At 41.3% G+C, this 22164-nt stretch overlaps 2 protein-coding genes across 3 annotated transcripts in view; one reads left to right on the top strand and one right to left on the bottom strand.

The window, feature by feature from the left end:
- The window catches only part of LOC125285365 (F-actin-uncapping protein LRRC16A), a 31343-nt gene extending 11682 nt beyond the window's left edge, over window positions 1-19661 (top strand). For both annotated transcript variants that reach the window (XM_048229782.1, XM_048229783.1), the window contains 28 exons: window positions 836-924; window positions 1437-1531; window positions 3643-3726; window positions 3901-4004; window positions 4265-4342; window positions 4506-4582; window positions 4720-4824; window positions 5107-5176; window positions 5862-5943; window positions 6241-6340; window positions 6548-6602; window positions 6958-7130; window positions 7251-7319; window positions 7440-7533; window positions 7928-8026; window positions 8368-8496; window positions 8744-8878; window positions 9058-9233; window positions 12355-12442; window positions 12610-12747; window positions 13430-13496; window positions 13598-13803; window positions 14952-15061; window positions 15215-15677; window positions 16115-16298; window positions 16618-16782; window positions 18273-18410; window positions 18642-19661. In XM_048229782.1, the coding sequence (XP_048085739.1) occupies window positions 836-924; window positions 1437-1531; window positions 3643-3726; window positions 3901-4004; window positions 4265-4342; window positions 4506-4582; window positions 4720-4824; window positions 5107-5176; window positions 5862-5943; window positions 6241-6340; window positions 6548-6602; window positions 6958-7130; window positions 7251-7319; window positions 7440-7533; window positions 7928-8026; window positions 8368-8496; window positions 8744-8878; window positions 9058-9233; window positions 12355-12442; window positions 12610-12747; window positions 13430-13496; window positions 13598-13803; window positions 14952-15061; window positions 15215-15677; window positions 16115-16298; window positions 16618-16782; window positions 18273-18410; window positions 18642-18757 (3489 nt within the window). In that variant the 3' untranslated portion in view covers window positions 18758-19661. The remainder of the gene's footprint in view (window positions 1-835; window positions 925-1436; window positions 1532-3642; window positions 3727-3900; window positions 4005-4264; window positions 4343-4505; window positions 4583-4719; window positions 4825-5106; window positions 5177-5861; window positions 5944-6240; window positions 6341-6547; window positions 6603-6957; window positions 7131-7250; window positions 7320-7439; window positions 7534-7927; window positions 8027-8367; window positions 8497-8743; window positions 8879-9057; window positions 9234-12354; window positions 12443-12609; window positions 12748-13429; window positions 13497-13597; window positions 13804-14951; window positions 15062-15214; window positions 15678-16114; window positions 16299-16617; window positions 16783-18272; window positions 18411-18641) is intronic.
- Window positions 9523-10934, bottom strand: LOC125285366 (stress response protein NST1-like). The gene is made up of 3 exons (XM_048229784.1): window positions 10273-10934; window positions 10037-10153; window positions 9523-9909 (listed from the first exon to the last, which is right to left on the bottom strand). The coding sequence occupies exons 1-3, from the start codon at window positions 10831-10833 to the stop codon at window positions 9550-9552; spliced, it is 1038 nt and encodes a 345-aa protein (XP_048085741.1). The 5' UTR covers window positions 10834-10934; the 3' UTR covers window positions 9523-9549.
- Window positions 19662-22164: the final 2503 nt, after the last annotated feature.

The following is a 22164-nucleotide window of genomic DNA, read 5'->3' as shown; positions in this document are numbered from 1 at the left end:
TTCGGCAAGTCTGTATTGATCTATACGCGGAGAGTGAATGAAGTTTAGATTATTTCATACTTTTGTGTAAGATTTACAATTTTGAATTAGAATGTTTGGCGAACGATGATAGATAGCGTGATGAAATTCAACCACCAGATGCCACTGTTCGGACGCATCACATGATTCAGAGGCATATCACATACCCGTAAATCCTCAAATTATGGCCGGGATACTGCCTACCAGTAGCTTAATAGTGAACCATCAAATACCTTCCAGATTTCAGTGCCTATCCGTCCCAACATTTAGCAATATAATCAAACAGTCCAAAAGTAAATTAAACCCAAAACCAACCATAAAATCGTATGCTTTTGATGGCCTACCACCGGTATGCCGCGCCAAACGAAACGCATGCCTCACAATAAAACGCAAAAATAAAGGCCTGCCTTGATTACAAGCCTGCCCCAAATAAACCCCTGTGCTTTAAAAAAAAATCTATATTGTTGCCTAATTGGCTCAGTGGAATTCAGTACTCAACACACCACCCTGTTCTGTGAGACTGCTTCTTTAAGACTTCATGTTTTGGGATCACAAAGTCCCAAAACATGGGAGTAGTCTGTTTCCAGTCCTAAGTCAGAATCTTGGAAAATCCCCTTTGCAGTGCTCACCATGTTAATGACTTTGGGGCCCTATACTGTTAAACTACATTTCAGAGAGAGTGGTATACAGTATTCCTATATGAAGAGTGAGGTATATTCTGTTGTCAACAGACAGCAGTGTCATAAGAAACTTATTTTAGCATCTGGTGTAATTTGGATGTCAAGTTTGCTGTTTATTTTGATTTCTTTTTTTTTAGTCTACAGACCTTTGTGAGCAGATTCTCCGAGTTGTGTCACGCTCAGTGCGACTTGAGGAGCTAGTCTTGGACAATGCCAGTCTCAAAGCGTGAGTATCACACTTGTGTCATACCCAAGATCCAAATCACAATGTACTGTAACTAACTGTATTCAATAATGGCAACAAATAGCATTCTTTGCATGGTGAAGGAAATGCCGTATAGGAACGGGGCTTAATAGTATGGACGTTCCTCAACATCAGGTACTGGAATTGTATGAGTGTGTTCAGTGGTCAAATGTCCCCTCAGTTGAAGAAACAATCCTACCAGTGTGTGTCTGTGTGTGTGTGTGTGTTTAAATGTTGTGAATTATGCTTGTTGGGAGAGTGTTGCTCTGCGCTGTGATTCACAGTTGTTAGAAATGTGCACACAGATAGCAGGCAGGTATGCATGGTGCATTTATGACACTCTGTGTTGTCCATTCTCAGCTCTGTCCACTGTGGAATGCTGATTTATGCCAGTTCTGTGGGCTACTTTGGGCCAGACTGGGTTATGTTAGGTCAATCTGTACTGCTGAGAGTTAATGTGCTCCGTCTGTGTGTGTGTGTGTGTGTGTGTGCAGAGATTTTGCACAGAAGCTGGCCATTGCTCTCAGCCACAACCCCAAATCCGCTCTCCACACCCTCAACCTGGCCAACAACTCACTGGAGGACAAAGGTATTATTTAAACACATATTTAAAAAGACTATACATTTATGTAAGTATACCCACTCAAATACACAGATACAAATAGTCTCTAGTCTCTCTCTCTGTCTCAAATTCAATTTTACATGCATTCACACAGCTGTACACCCACACACAGGACACAGACGTGGCCAGAATGCTGATTTGAGACTGTCTGTAAAAGATGGTTGAAACTCAGTGTTTGAAAGGGATCGTACCTGTTCCCTGCTTTGTATGGACCGGAGAACATTTATTTATTTTATTTTTTTAAACCTAACCCTAACCCTATCCCAGAGCAGGGAACATAGGACCCGAGGAACAGAGGGAAGGCCCTGTTTGAAACTTGATGTAAATAAAAATGAAGTTACAAGACTGTAACAAATTGAAACCTTTCTCAATACAATGTTTTGATAGGTTGAAACAAGTCTCATACTCTTTTTACAATATGTTTGCAACTTATTTTCATAGTTTAAAGATTTTGACAGTGTGTCCCCAATAACATTTCAGAGTTTCAGATTTGTAACTGTTCTGGTGCATTCGCCTCTGAATCTTTGAAGAAAAAATATTTGAAAGGGCGGATCTTAATTTTGAAACTTATGCAGAGTCAGACACATTTGCACTGTGTTGCCAGCTTCAAGTTCACAACTGGCAGAGCCCACACAGCAGGGTCTTACACGGGTCTTACAGTAGGTGAGACAGACGCTGCCCAAAAGTGTGAACAGTGTTTGAAACCCTGAAAGATATTGAGCATATCACTCCCCACTTTACTTTGAATGGAGCTGCATCCTTGTTGTTTTTTCCCCTTCAAAAACAGGGTTTTAAAACTCCTAAATTCTGTGTGTTACGCTAGTGCCACCACCACTGATCTATAAAGAAGTGTTCTTTATAGATCAGTGGCGACCAAGTTAAGGACGCCAGAATAAATGTAGCCTAAATGTAAAACTACGGAACAGCCTGAACTTGAAAAATGCGAAAACAGTAGCATCCTGACATTAACTTAGTATGTAACGTTACCGAAAGTCGGCCCATGTTCACTGAATTAAAATATCCAAATGTAAGTTTAGGGTGCTATATTTCTGTAGGTCAAGTTCAGCATTTGACCCCGAGTGCAATGTGATTTTATAAGCTAACGTTACCGAACAGGCTGCAGGCTAGGCATAGCCGGAACAGCATCCAGATATTAACATATGTGTGTAATGTTACAGACTTACACTGATTTATATATGCAAATGTCAGTTTAGGGTGCTATATTTCTATAACTAGATGAAGTTCAGCATTTGACTGCGTGCAATTTGTGAAAAGTGAATGAATAAGAACGCTACGAAATAACATTATCACATGTTTGTTTACATACAAAGTGGCTTGGCGATAGCTACGGAATAAATAGCTAGCTTCTATCTATTTAGCCCATGTAGCTCTACAGTTTTTTTAAGGCAGCCTTCGATGGATCATAAAACCCTAGTTCTTGGTTCACTAGGATGCACTAACGTTACCAACAACTTTAAAAAACAATAATTACCAAAGTTTTGATTTCCAAACAGAAATAAAATGGCCGCTTTAACGTTAACTTAGCACCAGCTAACGTTACCCGAAGCTAACATACTGTTGGCTAAGTGCAAGTCAGCTAACAGCTAGAAGCTAAGCTAAAGTTAGGATGTCTTTTGTATGGCACCTTAGAAATTGAGCCAATAATAATTCTATCACCCTCCACCATCCTCCCCTGGCACGTTAGAAGTTGAAATAAGCCAATAATAATCCCAAAAAAGTTATAACTAATTTCTCCAGTGTTGCCTCACATCATCCATAAGTTTGATTCATGGTCGTAAACAAATTTTACTCACCAACAACAAATTTTTTTTTTTTTTTTTTTTTTTTTTTTTTTTTTGGATAGATAGATAGATCTACAGATCTGATGCACAGCATCAAAGTGGACATTGTGCTTGGCTTCAAAAATGTGTTTTAATGTTTCAAATTATTTTACATTTCAACCCTTCAAACAGAGTTTCAACCTTTTGTATTTTTCAGGTTTCAGATGATTGTCAACATTCTGGCCTCAGGGGTGCTCTTGTGATATTTTTGTTTTGGTCTTTTTCCCTTTGATGCAGGCATTGCTGCTCTTAGTTCTCCTCTGGCCAAACAAACACGGCTCAAGTATTTGAATCTTTCAAGGAACTCACTGTCATCCAAAGGTAAACAGCAACTCTCCGCTTTTCCTCAGTCTGGTGGAAACCACTCAAGCGTCTCTATACCAGCACCTGCAAACATTTACGGCTATGTTCATACTGTCTCCTAGAAAAAATGCCTGGGCAGCCGAGCATTCCTTTTTTAGCCAATGTCAGCTTCTGTTTTTTGCATTTTTTCAGGAGTGAACATTCTTGCACAGTCTCTCATTGCCAATCCTTCCATGGCCAGCACACTGACACACCTGGACCTGTCTGGGAATGCACTTCGGGGGGACGATCTTGCAGTAGGCTCTACCACCTACCCATCTTAGAGAATTGTCTTGTTTACAAATAGATAATGATTATCAGGAGAAAAGCTTGTGGATAAGCTAGTAGAAAACATACCTAAAGCAGAAAGGCATTAGGCCTACAGTAGCCTAAGTAGGCTAAAGTAATAGTGCAAAATGGGTCACCTTTTATGGTGATCAAGCCTCCCTGTTTGTCTCTTTATGTACAATTTCTGTTGGCTAATGTTTCTGTCTCCCCTTTTTTGCCATCTTTATAGAATCTCTGCAATTTCTTGGGTCAGTCAAATAGCCTACAAACACTGGATCTGTCTAATAGCGACTGCCCTCTTGAATTAGTGAGTTGTTTCTCATCTCTATCCAGCCATCACCTGCTTCATTAGCCTATAGCCTACATTATGCGTTTTCTTTGTTAAAATGTTATTAATTATAGAGATAAAATGCACTTTGAGGTTGATGAAGTTTGTAAATATGAGCTAATTGATCTGATATTTCCCTTAGATATGCTCTTCGCTGCTTCGGGGATGTCTCAAGAATCTTTCAGTTCTCAACATGTGTAAAAGTGTTTTTTCTCATAGGTAACTCTCACACACACACAAACATTATACACCACACACAGCCATGTATCCAAACTATATTTTCCTACCCTAGCCCAGTTCTTTGTTTGATAAAGGCTAAATGTATTGATGTTTTTGGTTTGTCATCCATGTTTCAGGAAGGGGAAAGACATCCCACCCTCTTTTAAGCAGTTCTTCAACAGTGCATTAGCACTGAGCACCATCAACCTGTCAGGCACAAAGTTACCCCCAGAGGCACTGAAGTAAGCCACAACCTCCTGTCACATGTAGTGTCGATTTTCCTTTACCTCTCATGTCACATAAATTATAGAATACAAAAAGCAGGTTATATATAAAAATAAAAAAAAACTCCGCTTGATTGTCTCTGGCTTCAAAGCTCCCAAAAGCAAAAACACACCATATTTGCATTCAGGAAGTGCTAATCGGATGGGGATAATGTTTCTGTTCTGTGTCTGCATTCGGTTCTGAAGTCTGACTCGGGTCTTTGTTCTGTTTCTGTGTTCTGCTCTGTTCTGTTATGCCAGAGCCCTTCTGCTCGGGATTGCCAGTAACACCAACCTCAAAGAGGTCTCGCTGGATCTGAGCAACTCCGAGGTGAGCCTAAAACCAAGCTCTGGATTGTCACTAGTTCTGAGGTTGATTTACAGGGTTCTGCCTTTTGTCCCTGTTTACATGAATTTGTGAGTTGTGTTCTGTTTGTATTTTTCCACTTAGCATATCTCTTTTTAACACCACAGTGTTTTTGGCCCAGCTCGTAGCGTAAGCAGGACCATGATTCAGTGAGCTAAATAACCATGTGTATTGTGCTGTGTGTGAAAGACACAGAAGCCTAAATGAGATTACATTGTGGCATAAGAAGCATGGGTAAAGTCTCTTCCTCCTGTCAGTGCTCACCCACATGTGCTCCTGTAGTGGATTAAATGGGATCAGGTTTGCTCATTCACAGTTGTGAATGCACAGCTGACTTTACATGCTGAAATGGGGATTAGCAATAAAGGCCCCTGTAAATGTTGAGTAATTTATTTTTTGCTTTTGCATGTTTGTATTCTGTATATTTTTTTTTTAATGGAAATAGATTTGTTCACAGATTTAGCGGGTATCCAGACAGAGCAGAGATTGTATATCTATTTGGGAACATTGTACTATCATCTTCATTACCCCAAATTTTAACATGATTGTATCATCTGAGCCCATTCTTGGGTGTAAAGTAAACTTTACAACTTTGCGAAAGGTGAACCCCAATAATTTGATGGATTGATTGCTCTTATCTTGACTGCAGCTGAGGTCAGCCGGTTCTCAGATCATGGAGGGCTGCATTGCTGAGATCACCAACATTTCTAGCCTGGACATCTCGGATAACAGTGAGTCCTCTGAAGACACTGGAATGCTGTCCATCTGTTCTGACCCCAGCTCCCTTACTGTATATGTGCCTCAGATGAAATACACTGCCCACACATACTATTTGAACTATGTAAAAGGCCTCCTTCAGCTCACATAATAAGTATTGGTTACTCCTCAATCTGACTGTGAAGTGGTTTTAGTACACTTGCAATATCATGTTGCATTACCTGTGTCAGGTTATGATGCTCGTAATTTTTCAATGGTGTTGTCCGCTAAGTTGTTATCCTAATGTTTTATACCACTTGGATTTTTGCCAGGCTTTGACACAGACCTTACCACCCTTCTGGTGTGGTTAGCAAAGAACCGCTCCATACGACACCTGTCCCTGGGCAAGAACTTCAACAACATCAAGTCCAAGTATGAGCCTGTTTTTTCACTCACAAACTTTGAGGAAATTTCTCTCTCTCTCTCTCTCTCTCACTCACTCTCACTCTCACACACACACACACACACACACACACACACACACACACACACACACACACACACACACACACACACACACACACACACACTCATCTCACTCACTTACTCACTCCCTTTCCCTCTCCCTCCCTTGTGTAGGAATTTGGGCCAGGTCTTAAGCAACTTGGTGCACATGATTCAGGAAGAAGAGTCTGTGAGTTATTTTCCTGTCCAAGTCCTCTCCACAGACTGCTAAACTTAGACCTATCTGGTGTCTCTGAGGAAAAACTCTCAGACAGAGATTAAGTATAATCCAAGTCTGAAGTGAGTTTTAATGGAATTTCTCAAGATCTACTCTTACGTACTCCACGTCTCTAGTTAAGCAAACATGGCTCTGAGTGCAGATGTTGAACCAAAATTAACTCTGGGAAATACTCCGCTCATACAGAAAAAGTTGAGGTTTTTGTTGATGAGAAATTATTCCCATCTTAATTAGGATGTATTGAGATTAAATAAAAGGATTTGTGTGTCGAAGGGAGCACCACTGACTTGTGCTCTTCTCCCTCTAGCCCCTAACGTCCCTCTCTCTGGCTGACTCAAAGCTAAAGGGTGACCTCTCCATTGTTCTCAATGCACTGGGCAGTAACACCAGTCTAACCAAACTGGATATTAGTGGCAATGGGATGGGCGACATGGGTGCCAAAATGTTGGCCAAGGCTTTGCAAATCAACACCAAGCTAAGGTGCAGTGCAACAGTCATAGCCAATTTTGTACTCTACCCTATTTTGCTTGACGTGTTCTATAATAATTCATATTAAAGTTATTGAAGATATGTTGAATTGATGTAGTTTACTTTCTCCAGGACTGTTGTGTGGGACAAGAACAGCGTGAGCCCACAAGGCTTACAGGATGTTGCAGCTGCCCTAGAGAAGTATGTTCTATTTTTGAGTGTGTGTACAGCTGTGTGAATGCATGTAACATTGAATTTGAAGTGTATGATGGCATGTTGTGTACAGTTTACTCATAGATTTATACTCTTACCTGCTCACAGAAACTACACCATCCGCTTCATGCCAATGCCCATCATAGATGCTGCCCAGGCACTAAAGGCCAGCCCAGATAAGACAGAGGATGCTCTTCTGAAGGTCAGAGGTCAAGACTGAATTTTTATCATAGGAGTAGTATATGCTTGGTGTAGATTCAGAGATTGTGTAACAATAGAATTGAATGCTACATAGTGCATAGATATTCATATGTGTATATGCATTTTATGGAATGACTATTGTATGTTATTTACATTGCCAGGGTACAGTTGTGAATATGCCTGTACTCTGTGTCAGCATTCATTTGTGTATAGATGTGCTCTTTGTGTCACTTTGTATTGCCTGAACCCCCAGTTAGTAAGGGTTTTGGCAGCACTCACATGGAAAATTTCTATTATAAACAAATAAACCGTGAGAGACATGAAGGAGACTTGAGGGGTCACTCGAAAACATGCAGTGCAGTTTGCACCAATGTTTGCCTTTCTCTGTGTTCCAGATGGAGCAGTATCTTCTGAGGAATCATGAGACGCGCAAATACCTCCAGGAACAGGCCTACCGACTCCAGCAAGGCATTGTCACGACAACCACTCACCAGGTGTTTTGCCGTTAGCTGTACTGCTCGCTAACCTCCTGGAGCTCTTTGACCTAGATGACTGTTTCCTTATGATGAGGAACTCCATGGCCAGTGTGTTTTTAGTATCCTATTGGGAACTGTGATATGATCCATTGAAAAGTTTCCCTTTATGCGTACAGGTACAGGTATTTGCTGGCACTCCTGGGTCTGACTTCTTTAGTTCTTCTTAGTCTAGTTTCCACATGAGATCCATTGACTGATGTTTTTACCTCACCTACACTAAAGATCACATTTCCACACATCTCTGTAAGCTACTCTGTCTTAATCTACTCATGTCTTACCCCCCCAACCCGCATCTTCAGATGATTGAGAGAATGTGTGTGAAGGTTCAGGACCACCTGAACTCTCTGAGGTACTCTGAGATTGACCCCATCCAGGAGGACATGAGGGTAGCTGAGAAGCTCCTGAAGGATGCCAGGAACTCCAAAACGGTGAGAAGCACTGATTGACAGGATGAGTAGGTTTGAGATTCTAGGTTATAATCTTGACACTGCACTGTCCACACTAATATTGTTTCTAGAAAGGTGTATAGTATACTGTTAATGGATATACATTATTTCTGTCAGCGCCAGCTTAATAGTTATGATTTGTTTTTATAGTAAATTGAGTCATTTTTGTATCTGTTTGTTGACTTACTTTTCTATCCATATCTTGCCCTCTGTATCTCGCTGGTTCCAGTTACTGCCTAACATGTACCACTTAACGACGTCTCGAAATGAAGAGATTGCGGAAGGCCCTTGTATCGGTCCCATTCAGGACAAGCTACAGTCTATGGCAGGAGAGGTCACCGGAGTCATGGAACAACAACTACAGGTACTCTAAAACCTACCTAAGTCACAGGATTATGTGATAAATTGAGTTCAGGTTCATAAAATCTCAACTACATATAGTATAAGGGACAGGAGTTTTCCTGGCTTGAAGCCCTGAAACATTTTCTTAACAGTTGGCATATGAAGTACTTATTGAACTCTACAACTGTCTCTGTCCCCTAGAACCTGCTGCAGTCCATGGTGGATGCAGCGGAGAGTCTCTGCCCTAACGTTATGAAGAAACCCAACCTGAGGCAGAAGCTCGTACGAGCCAGTGCCAGCAAAATGGCCGTACCAAGGGACTTTGTCTCAACCACCTTACTGGAACAGTCTGCTGTAGACATAATCAACAAGATCAGGTGGGGTTTTGATCACTGGTGGTTCACTGCTACTCTTAATTAAATCAGTGAATATAAATGTATGGGATTTATTTCCAACCGCTAAGCTAAAATATCCGGGATAGGCACTAAAACATCATAGGATCATGGATTCTTAGGTATAGAAGTAAAAAAGTCATGGTAACAAGATACTTAACAATTGCTTACTATCTTTTTCACTACTTCCATAAGGAAGAGAAGAGAGCCAAGCAAAGATTTGAGTTTGAAAAATAATTATTAATATTATTATTAATTAATATTTATCATCAATGTTAATAAAGAGTTATTTATTCAGTTCTTATGCATCCTCTTCTACTGTGGATGATTTCCTCCAACAACAGAATGCAGAAGGCTGGCTAGTCTTGGCCCTCTCCTCTCTTGCTCTCTTCTTCTCCAGTTTTTCGGCCTCCTTTCTCTCCTTAGCTTCCTTTCTTTGCTTCTCCTTCAGCTCAGCCTTCTGGACTTTCTCCAATGCTTTCCTGGTCTTTTCTTCTACCTTCACCTTCTTTTTAAGCACAGAAGCCTTTAACTTCTCCTGCTTTTTAAGGGTCTCAATCATGTGACGCTCCATCTTTTTCTCGAACTCCACATCAATCTCTCCCTTGAGCGTCTGATTTTCAACAATGACGTCTTCAATTTTCTGGCAGTTGATGAAACTCTGAGAACAACAAAAAAAACATCTTTTGGCTTAATAATGATCAAGATTATAGCCTATTTCTGTGGTAGCCTGCTAAGCCTCATGTTCTAAGCAGTGATTGCAGCATGTCAGCTGTGTGTTCAGGTACCTGGAGGTCATCATTGAGGCACGCCCTGTTGTCTTGGAGTTTCCTCCATTGATCCCTTAACATCCATGATTTAAAAACCATGGGAGCTCTCTCGGTGCCGTTGGCTCCTTGAGTTACCTGAGGAAAACAAGCACAGCATTTTCTCCGTTTCCCTCTGTTGTGTAGGATAAAAGTAAATATCTTTGGAAGATCAACTAGACTATATGAAATGTCAAAGTAAAAGTGACATTTCTCACCATCCATTTTTCTGCCTGGCTCTTCAGCTCCTGTAGCAACCTTTGCTTCAGGACTGCAGCAGTGAGAGCCGTTGACAAGGTGCAGCTCTCCCTTTCTTTGGTCCATCTGTCCCACCTCGCAGACTCTGCAATCATGCGCTCTGTCTCCTTGGCCATCATTTTATCGTAGTCTTCCTCCTCCTTCATCTCCAGGAGGAAAACTACCCTCTTGTGCTCTTTCTCCAGAGCAACAAGTTTCTTTCTCTCCATCTCAAGCTCCTCAGCCCTTCTGTCCACATTGGACTGCAGGCGAGAGTAGGTGTTGCGATGCTTCTCCTGTAAATCGCGTTTGGCAGCCTCTCCAGCCGCTTCCACACTCTCCTTCTCCCTTTGCCACTCCTCCACCTGCGCCTTCCTGGCATGCTCCATCTCTGTGACATGCTGGAGAAGCTTCTCCAGAGTGGCCTTCAGGATGGTCTCTTTCTCCTGTGCCTCCTCCATCATGCCAGCGAGAAACAGCTGCAGCTCCTTGGCCCCGGCGGGACTCAGGGATGCTCTCAGATGCTCACTAAGTTGATCCATGTAGAAATCGCAGTAATACCAATGCTCTCGTGTCTTTGTGAAATAGTGTTCAGAATGAGTGATACTGAAGAAGTGCGTGGCTTTTTATACCCATCGAACGTTATCGCTAACATTCTGAATTGGAGTGGAATTTTTTGAAATGGAGTGGAATTAAGAATACTCAGCGTGTGCGTAGGCCTAGCTAGTCTACTTGAAAAATATACACCATTAGGGCCTGAATCCATCAAACGCGTTTTTTGCGCTGACGGCGGCTATTTTCAATAGCCTACAAATCCTGTGAAGTTCAGCGTTCACTGTGCTCAGCGCCGTCGGCGAAAAAAAGCCAAAGCGACACATGTGTTAATCTGTTCTCGTTTTGTAAAAGGTTGTCATATAGGCCCATATATTAAAAATGGCATGTTGCATCATTGTGGAGAAGCAAATTAGGAGACCACCGTTAATGCCTATCAATCTGTTCTCGTTTTCAAAAATGTAAAGGTTGTCATTTAGGGTAAAAAGAACAGACCTAGTAGACCTAGCGGCTAGCCTATCATGTTTACGCCCACTTGGGTGCAGCAAAAATTCTCCCATTGGAGAATTACTGTTGAATTATCAAAATGTGATCAATACAGAAAGCTGCGTTATTTTTCGCGTAACAGTAACAACCCAAAGTAATGCTTCACTTTTCCAAGATCACTTTATTGTTACGAAGAAAGGTTGTTGAAATTATAAAAACATGATCACCAAATCATAGTTTTTTTTATATGGATATTAGCTTAAGAACACACCAACAGCAATAACGAGATGGGAACGAAGTGAAGGAAAAGGAGCTTGAGCAAATTACTACTTTGCTCTTATATGAGTTTGTCGTATTTCTCAATGGGAAAAGTTAATTGAAGAGGGGAAATGTGAAATAATGAGTAGCCTAATGAGCGTTAAATCAGGGATAGGATCAAGCGAACAAAAGTAGCCGTCGACAGTTGGGCGCGACTAGGACCGCGCTAATGGGCAGAAGAAAATATATTTGTGTAGTCCCTGATTTCGTCAGGAAATAAAACCACTGCATGTAATATTACATTCAGCGAAAAATACAAATATTAAATAGTTTACAGATGTCTGTAATAAAACATTTATTATTCACATGCGTAATGTTTCCGCCAAATGAAAATATAGCCTACAGTCAAAATACTTCACAAATGGGGGGGGATTCAGCTTCAAAGTTATATTTAGCTAGCTCTGTGGCAGTCATTGTTTTATGCAGGATCAAATAGCATTGCTATATAGATCGATCCATATTGAATACTGCACAGAATTAACATTTGGTTGTAAGAAAGTGAAAACTGAGAAAAGAGAAAATACTGTTGTATTGTGTAAAAAATACATATTCCCAAGGGGTTTAAAAGGGAGGGGGGAAATCATACTGTATATTTTTTACATCTAGTCCTACATTTTCAGTAGGCCTACACAAGCTTCTAAACTCTGATGCAGTAGAGAACGTGTTGAGTATGTCCTGTAAATGATTTCCCCTTTTTCTTCCCTTAGTGAAGTGAAGCTCAGTATGGCATCCTTCCTCTCGGACCAAATCGAAGATGAGATTTTAGAAGCTCTGTCCCATTCTCAACAAACCCTGGTCAGTGTCTCTGAATGAATGTGTAAACACACACACACACACACACACACACACACACACACACACTCACTCACACACAGACACGACACAATTCCTCTGTGCACCATGACATGGAGTTGAGAGTGCAGTGTCTGCATGTGCTTTATCCCACTAATCTGTTCCTGCAGTCGGAGCATCTGAACAGACGAGCGCAGCCCCTGCTGCACCACGACTCCCAGGAGACGGAGGTGTTGGAGGAGAGCATCTTGCAGCCAGAGAGCCACAGCTCCGAGACCGAGGAGATGGAGGATCTGGACTCCTGCTTGGTGAGCCCCACACACACACACACACACACACACACACACACATCTCACATCAAGATTCATGGTCAAGCAGGGCTCTGAGACATATTCTTACATTATCGTACTATATAAATCAAACTGAGTTGAATTGTCTATCTGTGACTCATGAAACAACACTGTGAGCCATTGTTTCAACAAGCAAAGTTAGAGTGCATGAACTAAAGCCATCATATGGCATATAGGAACATTGAGCTGACTCATCAGTGTTTGCAGTTAAGGTCTTGCCCATGGTGTTAAATTATCAAATTGATTTTGCCTAGTTATTGAATTTGCTTTAGATAGACTTCAGACACTTTGCCCATCATTCAAGTTAGGACCTCTTGACCAAGATGCATCTAACCACGCAATCACTGAAGTTACGCAAAACAGCATGTACAATGTAAAATATGCAGTTAAATTGACCTGCGCTACTGTATTTTAACTCCGGTCATAATGGTGATACTTGGAGCGCAAATTTTCTGATGTGATACTCATTGTCAAAAGTTTGAGAACCACTGATCTAAAGAATGGATACAATTTGATTGTAAACCAATCCATTTCAGAATAGAAAAGGAATGTGGTCTTTTTGATTGCTTTAACACAATGCATGTGTATGTGTTTCCCCATGACTGAGCCTTATCTCTTCCTGCATCTCTTGTCTTTGCAGCTGACACCCAAATCTAAGAGGAAAAGTATTCTTTACAGGATGCTAAGGCCCATCTCTGTCGCCTTTGGTAATGTAGCATTTGGCTTTGTGTGACTGGGAAAATATTCTTACCCTTCTCTATTCACAAAATATTTGACTTTACAAATGGCCTGTTGTCGTCCCCATCAGAAATGGAGTTTGATTTAGACAAGGCCTTGGAGGACGTCCCGATTCATGTGGAGGACCCACCATTACCCCCGCCGCCTCACCCCAAGCTGGAGAAGAAGCCGTCCGGGGTCTTTGGGGACCTGCCTTCGGCAGAGGTCACCAGCCTCCAGCACATCACCAAGCTCCGGCCGAAGAAGAACAAGATGACCAAGCCCAGCAGAGCCCCAGTAAGGCTCCCAGAGCATCAGTTAACTCCCATCATGCACTTTTGCTGTGTGGACTGTAGGGATGTAACGATAACCGGTATAATGGTAAACCGTGATAAAAATGTTGACAATAACAATTACCATTTTCTTTTCAAATATCATGATTATCACGGATGATTACCACGGTGTTGAAACCGTGTGTTTAATCCTTCCCAGCTTCATCCGAGCCTGCTTTTGACATACAGTAGGCCTGGTGCAATGAAACAAAACTGGTACTCTACTGATTCTGTTGTCTAATTGATGGTTTTAACTGCGATTCGGATTAGGTTACACCTGATTTTAAAAGGCGGAACATTTTCACCGCAAAACGTGCACTGTATCATTTAGCCACTCTGCGTCTTTTTATGTTCGCATCCACATGAAATCCATTCCACTCACGTTATCAGGAGAATACAGTAGTCTAAAGTTTTATTTCAAACACTTACTTTGGTCTCACTCATTGGATCCAAATAACAGAAATAGCAAACTTCAAGTAATGGTAGGGTAAGTTAAGCTCTAAGCGCATAGCCAATTAAACAAGACCAAGGAAAAAGTGACCGGGACACTGTTTGAAACTATTTCAGCTTGTGTAGGCCTATCAGTGCTTTCTAAACATATTGAACTCACTTTTAAAAATACCATGATAATACCAAAAACCGTGATAATTTTGATCACTATAACCGTGAGGTTAAATTTTCATACCGTTACATCCCTAGTGGACTAATATCATCCATTAGATCTCCATGTTGCTAAATATGGCTGCATGATTTGGGGAAAATATCTACTTGCTATAATGCGATTGCCATTGGGATGGGCAATATGATTTTTGAATGTCAATGTCAAGATTGAGTTCAATATTCCAAATGTGTTTTTAAGTTGTGCCACTTCTGCATGCGTAGTGCATGAGAAGCACAGCACTCCTGATTGGTGAGCTTCACTGTCTACGACTGGATAATTGCATTGGTTCAAAATACGATTGCGATAATTGTGCAGCCTTTATTGCTGATTTAGCTACAAACATTATGACAATGTGCCAGGCTGTGTAAATTAAGATGTTCACCTATTGTTCAGGGGTGTGTCTGTATTGTAATGCATTAATTGAAAATAATTTGTTTAATTGTGTATTGAAGGCCACAGCCAGCAGCCCAGCCCTAGAGGTTGATCAGAATGGAGTTGTGGTGAAGGTGGATGAGGGGATGGACGATTTCTTCTCCAAGAAGGTCACCAAGCTCAGTTTTAAGTAAGTCTGAGGAGGTGCCAGTCATCCACACTCGTTGTTTTGTTTGGGTAATATTTCCGATTACACTGAACATTTCAGGTCGTTCAGTATTAGCCCATTTTGACGTGTTTTACTTGAATAGCTTATGAACATGTTTTATTTTTCTCCTCCCAGGCGCCTCACACAGAAGAGTAGCCCATCTCTGCAGGATGGCGACAGGAAGCGCGAGTCCCGGATGAGCGGCCTCTTCAACCGCATCAAGCCACGCTCCAAGTTGGAGAAGAGTCACGCGGCTTCGGCGACGCCCACCACCCCTCAGCACACGCCTGTCCTCAGTCCCACTACCACCGCCACACCGCTGCCCCCTGCTCCCACACCCGACCCAGAGGAACCCACACCGCCCAGGCCTCCGGTCAAAACCGCCATCCTTCCTCCTGTGCCCGAGCCCGACTTCATCTTCACACCCGCTGACCCTGAGCATCCAGAGGAGCCCGTGACCTCCGACCCCAAGGAGGCAGAGGCCACGAGGAAGCACAGCCCTCTGATGGGACGCCACATGGGCGTGCAGGTGATGGGCAACGACTTCCTAGCAGAGATGAGAGCCAAGCAGGAGCGGAAGGCCGCTGCCACTATGAAAGTGAGTAAGCTACGTTTCATGCTGCCATATTGCTTATTACAACAATATCCTAAACATTGGCTACTCATTAACTCTGAGATTGCATGTGTCATAGCTGGATATACGCCAGAGTTTGCTGTTGTTTGTAGTATTTTAAAAGGCTGCCCTACATAGTTTTATTTCAATAATGGTATAATATTTTATTATACAGTATTACATACTAGTATTGTGCATTAGTGTATGTATGTACTGTAGTCCTAATGTTGAACTGTTACTATTTTATGTGATGAAACTGCCCTCTACTGGTCAAATCAATAGTTAGTTATAATAGTAATAGGTACAAAATTAAATAAATAGCTATCAGTCAGCACTCTGGTTTACTGTTTACTGTTTACTGTTTTGTTTATGTCAGTATATTGTAAAGGTCTGAATCATGATCTTTGTACATTGTTTCTCAGGTTAGTGAACCCTCTTCTCCAGAAAAGACAGAGTTGACTGAAGCACAGGGTCCTACTCCTCCTCCCACCTCAGCCAAACCCAGCATCGGCGTCCCAAAGCCCCCCATCCAGAACACCAAGTCTGCCCTTGGCCCTCGCACCTCTGGACCCCTCAAGACCCGCACCAACAGCAGCAGGAGCATCGGTAGGTATGGCAACAGCCTCCTTAGCAGAGAATGGGCTTGGCAACAGTGTTTGTAGCACAGTGAAGCATTCTGGGAGAGGGATTAAAAGGACTTCCCATTACATCCTGGAGGAGAAAGAGATGGACTGTCTGTTACCTCTACCTGAGAAATATCTAGAAAATATTCACTCTGTTACCTCTATCAAAGAAATATCTAGCAATATTTCCTGGTTCTGTATACATTTATATGTATCTCTTCCTTCTCTCCCATTCTCTCCCTCTGTATTGTGTCTTTCTGTCTTTGTGTCTGTATTTGTCTATCAATCAATTAATCATTCAGATGACAGTCCGGATTCTCCCAGTGGTGGCTCGTCTCCAAAAATGCCAAGTCTTACCCAGGTGCCTGTACCTGCCCAGCGCCACAAGAGGGCACCCTCCGACACTGAGCGAGAGAATGTGACCAGTCCACCACCTGAAGACCCTGACAGCAGGGAGTTTCCCTCTGGTGAGGTGCCATCTATCTATAAATTGCAGGAACGTGTGTGTGTGTTATTCGCATATCTCTCGAACCGATGGTCCGATTGATTTTAACCATGGCAGGTGTCTTGCTACGGGCACGAGTAAGTGCAGTGCCAAGTTTGACGTTGTTTGGATAAGAAAGGCAAAAGATATTTGTGACGCTGCAAGGCGAAACCAGTCGCTTTGTGCACGGTGCTATTTTGAGAAAATCCATGTTAAACAAACATACGGGTTAAAATGTCGAATTTCACGTTTTCGCATAATTCAACAGTCTACACTTTCATATTGTGAATTTCACGGATAAACATACGTTTTGACTGTTAAACCCTGACTTTATTTAGGTGAAGATTCAACACATTAGCAGTCATTCCCTTTGTCCACGCCGCTATAAGGTTTTACGGTAGGCTAGAGCTAAAATGTACTCCTTAGGCTACTCATTACTTGTACTCAATGTGTCAGCTCTCTATCGTTCTTGGCAGATGTAACCGAATATGAATATGAAAGACTTGCCTTTCAGGGCACAAACGGTCAAAAGCAGAACTTTTAGAAATATCCTGGCGTCATTTTAGGGACCAGGAGAAGTTTTCCATTGACGTAGCGCATTTTAGAAGTATACACAATCTATGTACACAGAACTTCCTCTCCTCTTACTTTCCCCGAAATACATTAATTATATTCTATAGTGACACCTTATGATTGTCCCAGGTATTAACTAGGGGGCAGAAAAAGACACTGAAAAAGACACTGCACGGTTGATGAAACTGCACATAGTCAGGCATCCGCTTCAAAGTCACGCTACCGTAAGGCTAATAATAGCTGTGCCCTTACACTCTCGCACGTGACAATTTACTTAAAAAGGTGATTTTTTTTTTTTTTTTTTATCCTTTTTTGGTGTATCCATGGAGACCCATGCCAACTTTGGATGTGGATACTTTTTGCAATACCCTCGATATACATGTCGTTGGCAAGCTTAATTTATGGCCGTTCATGTGAGCACAATAACTTAATTTTGTAAATTTTATCAAAGTGGTTTCGCCTTGCAGGGTCACATTTAATATTTAAATATATTGGTAAAAGAAGCACACGTTGGCTTTCTCCGCTCTACCGTAGCCACTCCCCCTCTCTCGCACAGCGCAGGACCAGAGGCTGAGAGTGTAAGCGGAGTTTTGCCAGTACTGAATCACGGGTTAAGACGCAAGATGTTTGGATGATTATCATCTTACTTCAACAATAAAGACTCTCTGTATGCAGTTTGCTTGCGTACAATGATGTCAGTTTTTACAGTTTGTCTAAAATGCAAACTAATACAATAGAACTTATAACAGTAGAATGGTGTTTCTGGATGAGTAGAACATGTGTTTTATGTGTGCCACCTATGGCAAGTATACCATCATATATGCTACATCAGAAAGCATGCTATGATGAAATCACATGTAAGAGTTAACCACAAGCAACTTTAATCCGTCCCCCTTACAGAGATAGCTGGAGACAGCAGTGTATTCGATGGAGACCTGGACTCTGCTCCAGTAAAACACTCATCCTCCCTTCGCTGCTCAACCAATCCTGTTGTGGAAGCAGATGAGCACCAGCGAATCAAGTCCCTCCCCACACCTGGTCTGTCCAATCAATAAAAAATAAAAATTTTGCTATTGGAATAGAGTGATACATTTCAGCATAAATGAAGATGCCAGTATTATGCTTATTGTGCCTTTTTTAAAATCTACAAGTAAATGCTTATAACTCCATGTTGCCATACTGCTTTTATCTAATGCCTGTTTCAACCAAAGGTAAAAGTGTCCGAGATTCAAGTCTAATATTGTTGTGTATTGTTTATTGTTGCTGCAGTGAAATTGTTCCCAGAGGATGACCCAGTCCCCAGTCCTGGTCTGCCTCCCCCTCCCCTTGACCTGCCTGAACCCATCCCAGAGGACCAGACCCCAGACCCAGACGCCAGCGCATAGACGCCTGCCTCCTCCTCCTCACCACAGACCAGACAAATGAAGATGACTCCTCTGACAAAGAGACTCATAGGAGTTTTGACTCTTCCCTCTCCTGCCATTTTTTTTCTTCAGTACAACATTTTTATGTACGTTTCCTATCATTATGGGCACACACTACACAAAAGTGCGGGACCAGGGTTGTGTTCTCATTTCAGAGGAGACTGAAAGAGTCTTTGGTATGTTAGTGCTCATGATTATGACCGTATACCTTGCAGAGTCTAACAGGGATCGATAGCAACTGTAATCCTGTTTTTGTCCCCTGGTGGTTCTTGTAGTGAACTACAGACAATAAACAGCGATGAGTTGGGGAGGTCGGTGTACAGTGGTGACTGGGCATTTCACTTTGCCTTTTCATGTCTTTATCCTCTGGTAAGTCAGCTTATCAAGGGAGTTTTTCTTAGTTGCATTAGTTGAGAATAAATCAGCTATTAATGCCAAATAGTCTTATGGTGTAAAGTATGTTTCTGTATATGTGCAATATATGTTAATTCAATGTATGAGCTATACCCTCAGTTATGTTTCACTATATATGTGTTAAAGTCTTGAGGTTAAATAGTTGGTGGATATTTTGTTAAGCATGTATAAATGGGTACATGGTGATGGTTTTCTGCACCTTTGTGTAGTTTTTTAAAAGTAAAATGCAATTACTAATACTACAGTTATTTATCACTGATTATTAATGTGTAAACAAACACATTAGACAAGATTTTTTTTTCTTTTTTTTGCAAGATTGCAAGACTGACCTTTCTCTAGATAAGTGTTCTCTTTTTGTTCAGATTACTTTTTCATACATCTTTGCACTGCTCTTAGTTGTCCATATCTTATACAATATGTATATTTGTGCCAATAAAATATTCTACACAAATTTCAAGTCAACCAAAATGTTACTTATGGATGAAAACTTTTAGGCTGCAGTCAATTACAGACGAGACAGTGGTGAGGAAAGATGTTTTATGACAGTTGTTGATCTAAGCTCTCGATATTTTTGCACTACCGAATTGTGCTTTCTCCAATCATTCACCTTACCCGTAGGCATAGCCTACCATTCTCTATCAAAAACGGGGAGGTGGAGTTAAGTAGGCTACATTGAAATAGGACATACCATTTAGCCCATTGTAACGAGATGGCTCTCTGTGCCAGTAACTTCACATCGGAATTAATTAGGCCTATTTCACAGTTTTAATGGTGCTGTCCAAGGTCCCATGGACAGCAGCACCTTATCTGGATGCTGCCTCCTTTTTGCAAATCTGGAAGCATTTTGACTGACGGTATACGGTATATACGGTAATTTAATGGTTATAGTGTAGGTTCACTATATACTCAAATTATGCTGTACACTAAATTTTCATTTAAATATGCATGTGTATATGTTAAAAAACACAGGGAAATTAAATTTCATTATGCTTTATTATAAGTTTTGGTGGCTGGGAAGCTGGGTACTGGATGGCTAGGGTGCTGAGTGAAGGCGCCTCTTCCTGCCTCCATCCCCAGCCCAGTAAAACCACTTTTTAATGGTCTGTTTCAGCCTCAGTGGCAGCAGAACCTTCTTCTTACTACATCTAATACTAAAGCATAAAAGTCAAAACAAACAGAATTACTAAATGCAGAAGTAAGACTAGACAAGAGAGAAAAAATAGTGATGAAATGGCGAAACCAACCTATTACCACTGTTTCCAAAATTTGTTTTTCAAAGCCCACCTTTTCATTCAACCCCCTCCAGGTGACCTTTTGGGAAAATTCATTTGTAAATACCCCTTGGCAAAACCCTCCAAACTGTTTTGCATAAGGTGGCACCCCCCGCTAGTCCAAGCAAAAGAGTCTGAAAGTAGAGAATTACCCACATTGATTTTCAAATCAACTACAATTACATTACCCTGTCTCTAAGAAATTAACAACTCCTCAAATCCTTTTTCAGTTCCAGAACAGACTGAAGGTCTCCTTCCAGAACCATTAAGTCGTGTGGGCCCTTCAGTGTAAAATAGGCACTGTGCCTGTACACTGTCCCCTGTGTAGCAATGGAGCCGTTGGTAGCAGAGGCAAAGGCAGCATGTACAGTAGATCTTGCACCATCCTGACTATGTTTTTCTGCTGCTGTATGATTATTTCTTGCTTTACCAGCATGTCATGCAGCAAAGCTGTAAAGCATTTTCAACAAGCTTTGTATCTATCTATCTTAAATTCAACAATGCAATACAATAATTCTTACATTTAAACATCTTCAACAGTTAAATTGCATCAATGGCCTGGTGCAATGGGTATAAAAACATTCACTTAAGAGTAATGCTTTGAATCCTTAAATGTAACTCATTTAAACATCCAACATTTGTTTCTCATTAAACCTACATCTAAATGTAATTATAATATCAAAAACTGAAACTGAATGAACGTTTATTACATGGTTATTTGAGATCTCTTTTCCGATCTCCGAGAACCCCACTTGGTCTGATTGTGGGCTGATAATGTATCGGCGAAAATGGTGATGGTATCTGAGGGGGCTTTGGTAGCATGCTCCTCTTGGGTGCCACCTCTTCATTATCACTGTCGTATACATCATCGAAGTGCCGGTTCCGCCTTTGGAGACAAACACACACAAAAAAAAACACCACAATAATAGAGTAAGTGCGTAAACAACAGAGGTAAACATGTGTGGCACACATTTTTGTTTTGGTATAGTAGTCACCAGTCCACAATTTTACAAATAGAAACTACTGTTATAATGGAAAATAATATAATTAAATGATAATGTAGTAAAAGGGAGATAATTAGCCAAAATACAAAAGCACTTTAGTTTCCTGAACGTCTTACTTGATTTATCTTTTTTGGGGTCGTCCAGCATCAATCTCAGCTTCTGATTGAAGATCAGTCTGCTGCTCTGTGAGTGGCAACCAATCCTCGCTTCTTGATAATTATCTGTTTAAAACAGACCTCAATTTTAACATTATGTCACTGACCTTTTAACTGTTAGTTTAAATCTGACTTCTATTCAATCACTCACTTGTGTATAGCACACGGGCATTATACGGGGACCAGGTGTTGTCTGCCTTCTGAAAGTTCTTGATGGCCCTCTGCAGCCCTTCTCCTTTATAAGGGGGCCACCAACAGACTAAGATTGACCGAGATGGACTAAGCTGTGAATATTGTACACAACAAATTCGGCACCATATCATTTTTGGAAATGCTCTACAAATGAGCACAGTAATGCTCCGGCAAAGTCATTCATTACATGACATAACAAGGGACTTGCCAAAATATGTATTGCAACTGACAACAGCATGAAATTTTCATACACATCCTCAGCTAAAATATTCTTTAACACAACTGGACCCATGTACAGTAAAAACTGCCTGAGTTCAGTTGCTTTCCACCTT

The sequence above is a fragment of the Alosa alosa genome, chromosome 20, assembly GCF_017589495.1.
Source record: "Alosa alosa isolate M-15738 ecotype Scorff River chromosome 20, AALO_Geno_1.1, whole genome shotgun sequence".
Classification (NCBI taxonomy): Eukaryota; Metazoa; Chordata; class Actinopteri; order Clupeiformes; family Clupeidae; genus Alosa; species Alosa alosa.
Note: the sequence above shows the minus strand (reverse complement) of the source record. Positions and strands in the feature narration are given on the sequence as shown.

Coding starts and splice junctions, on each gene's coding strand:
- LOC125285366 (XM_048229784.1), bottom strand. CDS start 10,833: ATGGATCAACTTAGTGAGCATCTGAGAGCATCCCTGAGTCCCGCCGGG. Junction 10,154..10,272: donor GCCAGGCAGAAAAATGGATG/GTGAGAAATGTC, acceptor TGTTTTCCTCAG/GTAACTCAAGGAGCCAACGG. Junction 9,910..10,036: donor GCCTCAATGATGACCTCCAG/GTACCTGAACAC, acceptor TGTTGTTCTCAG/AGTTTCATCAACTGCCAGAA.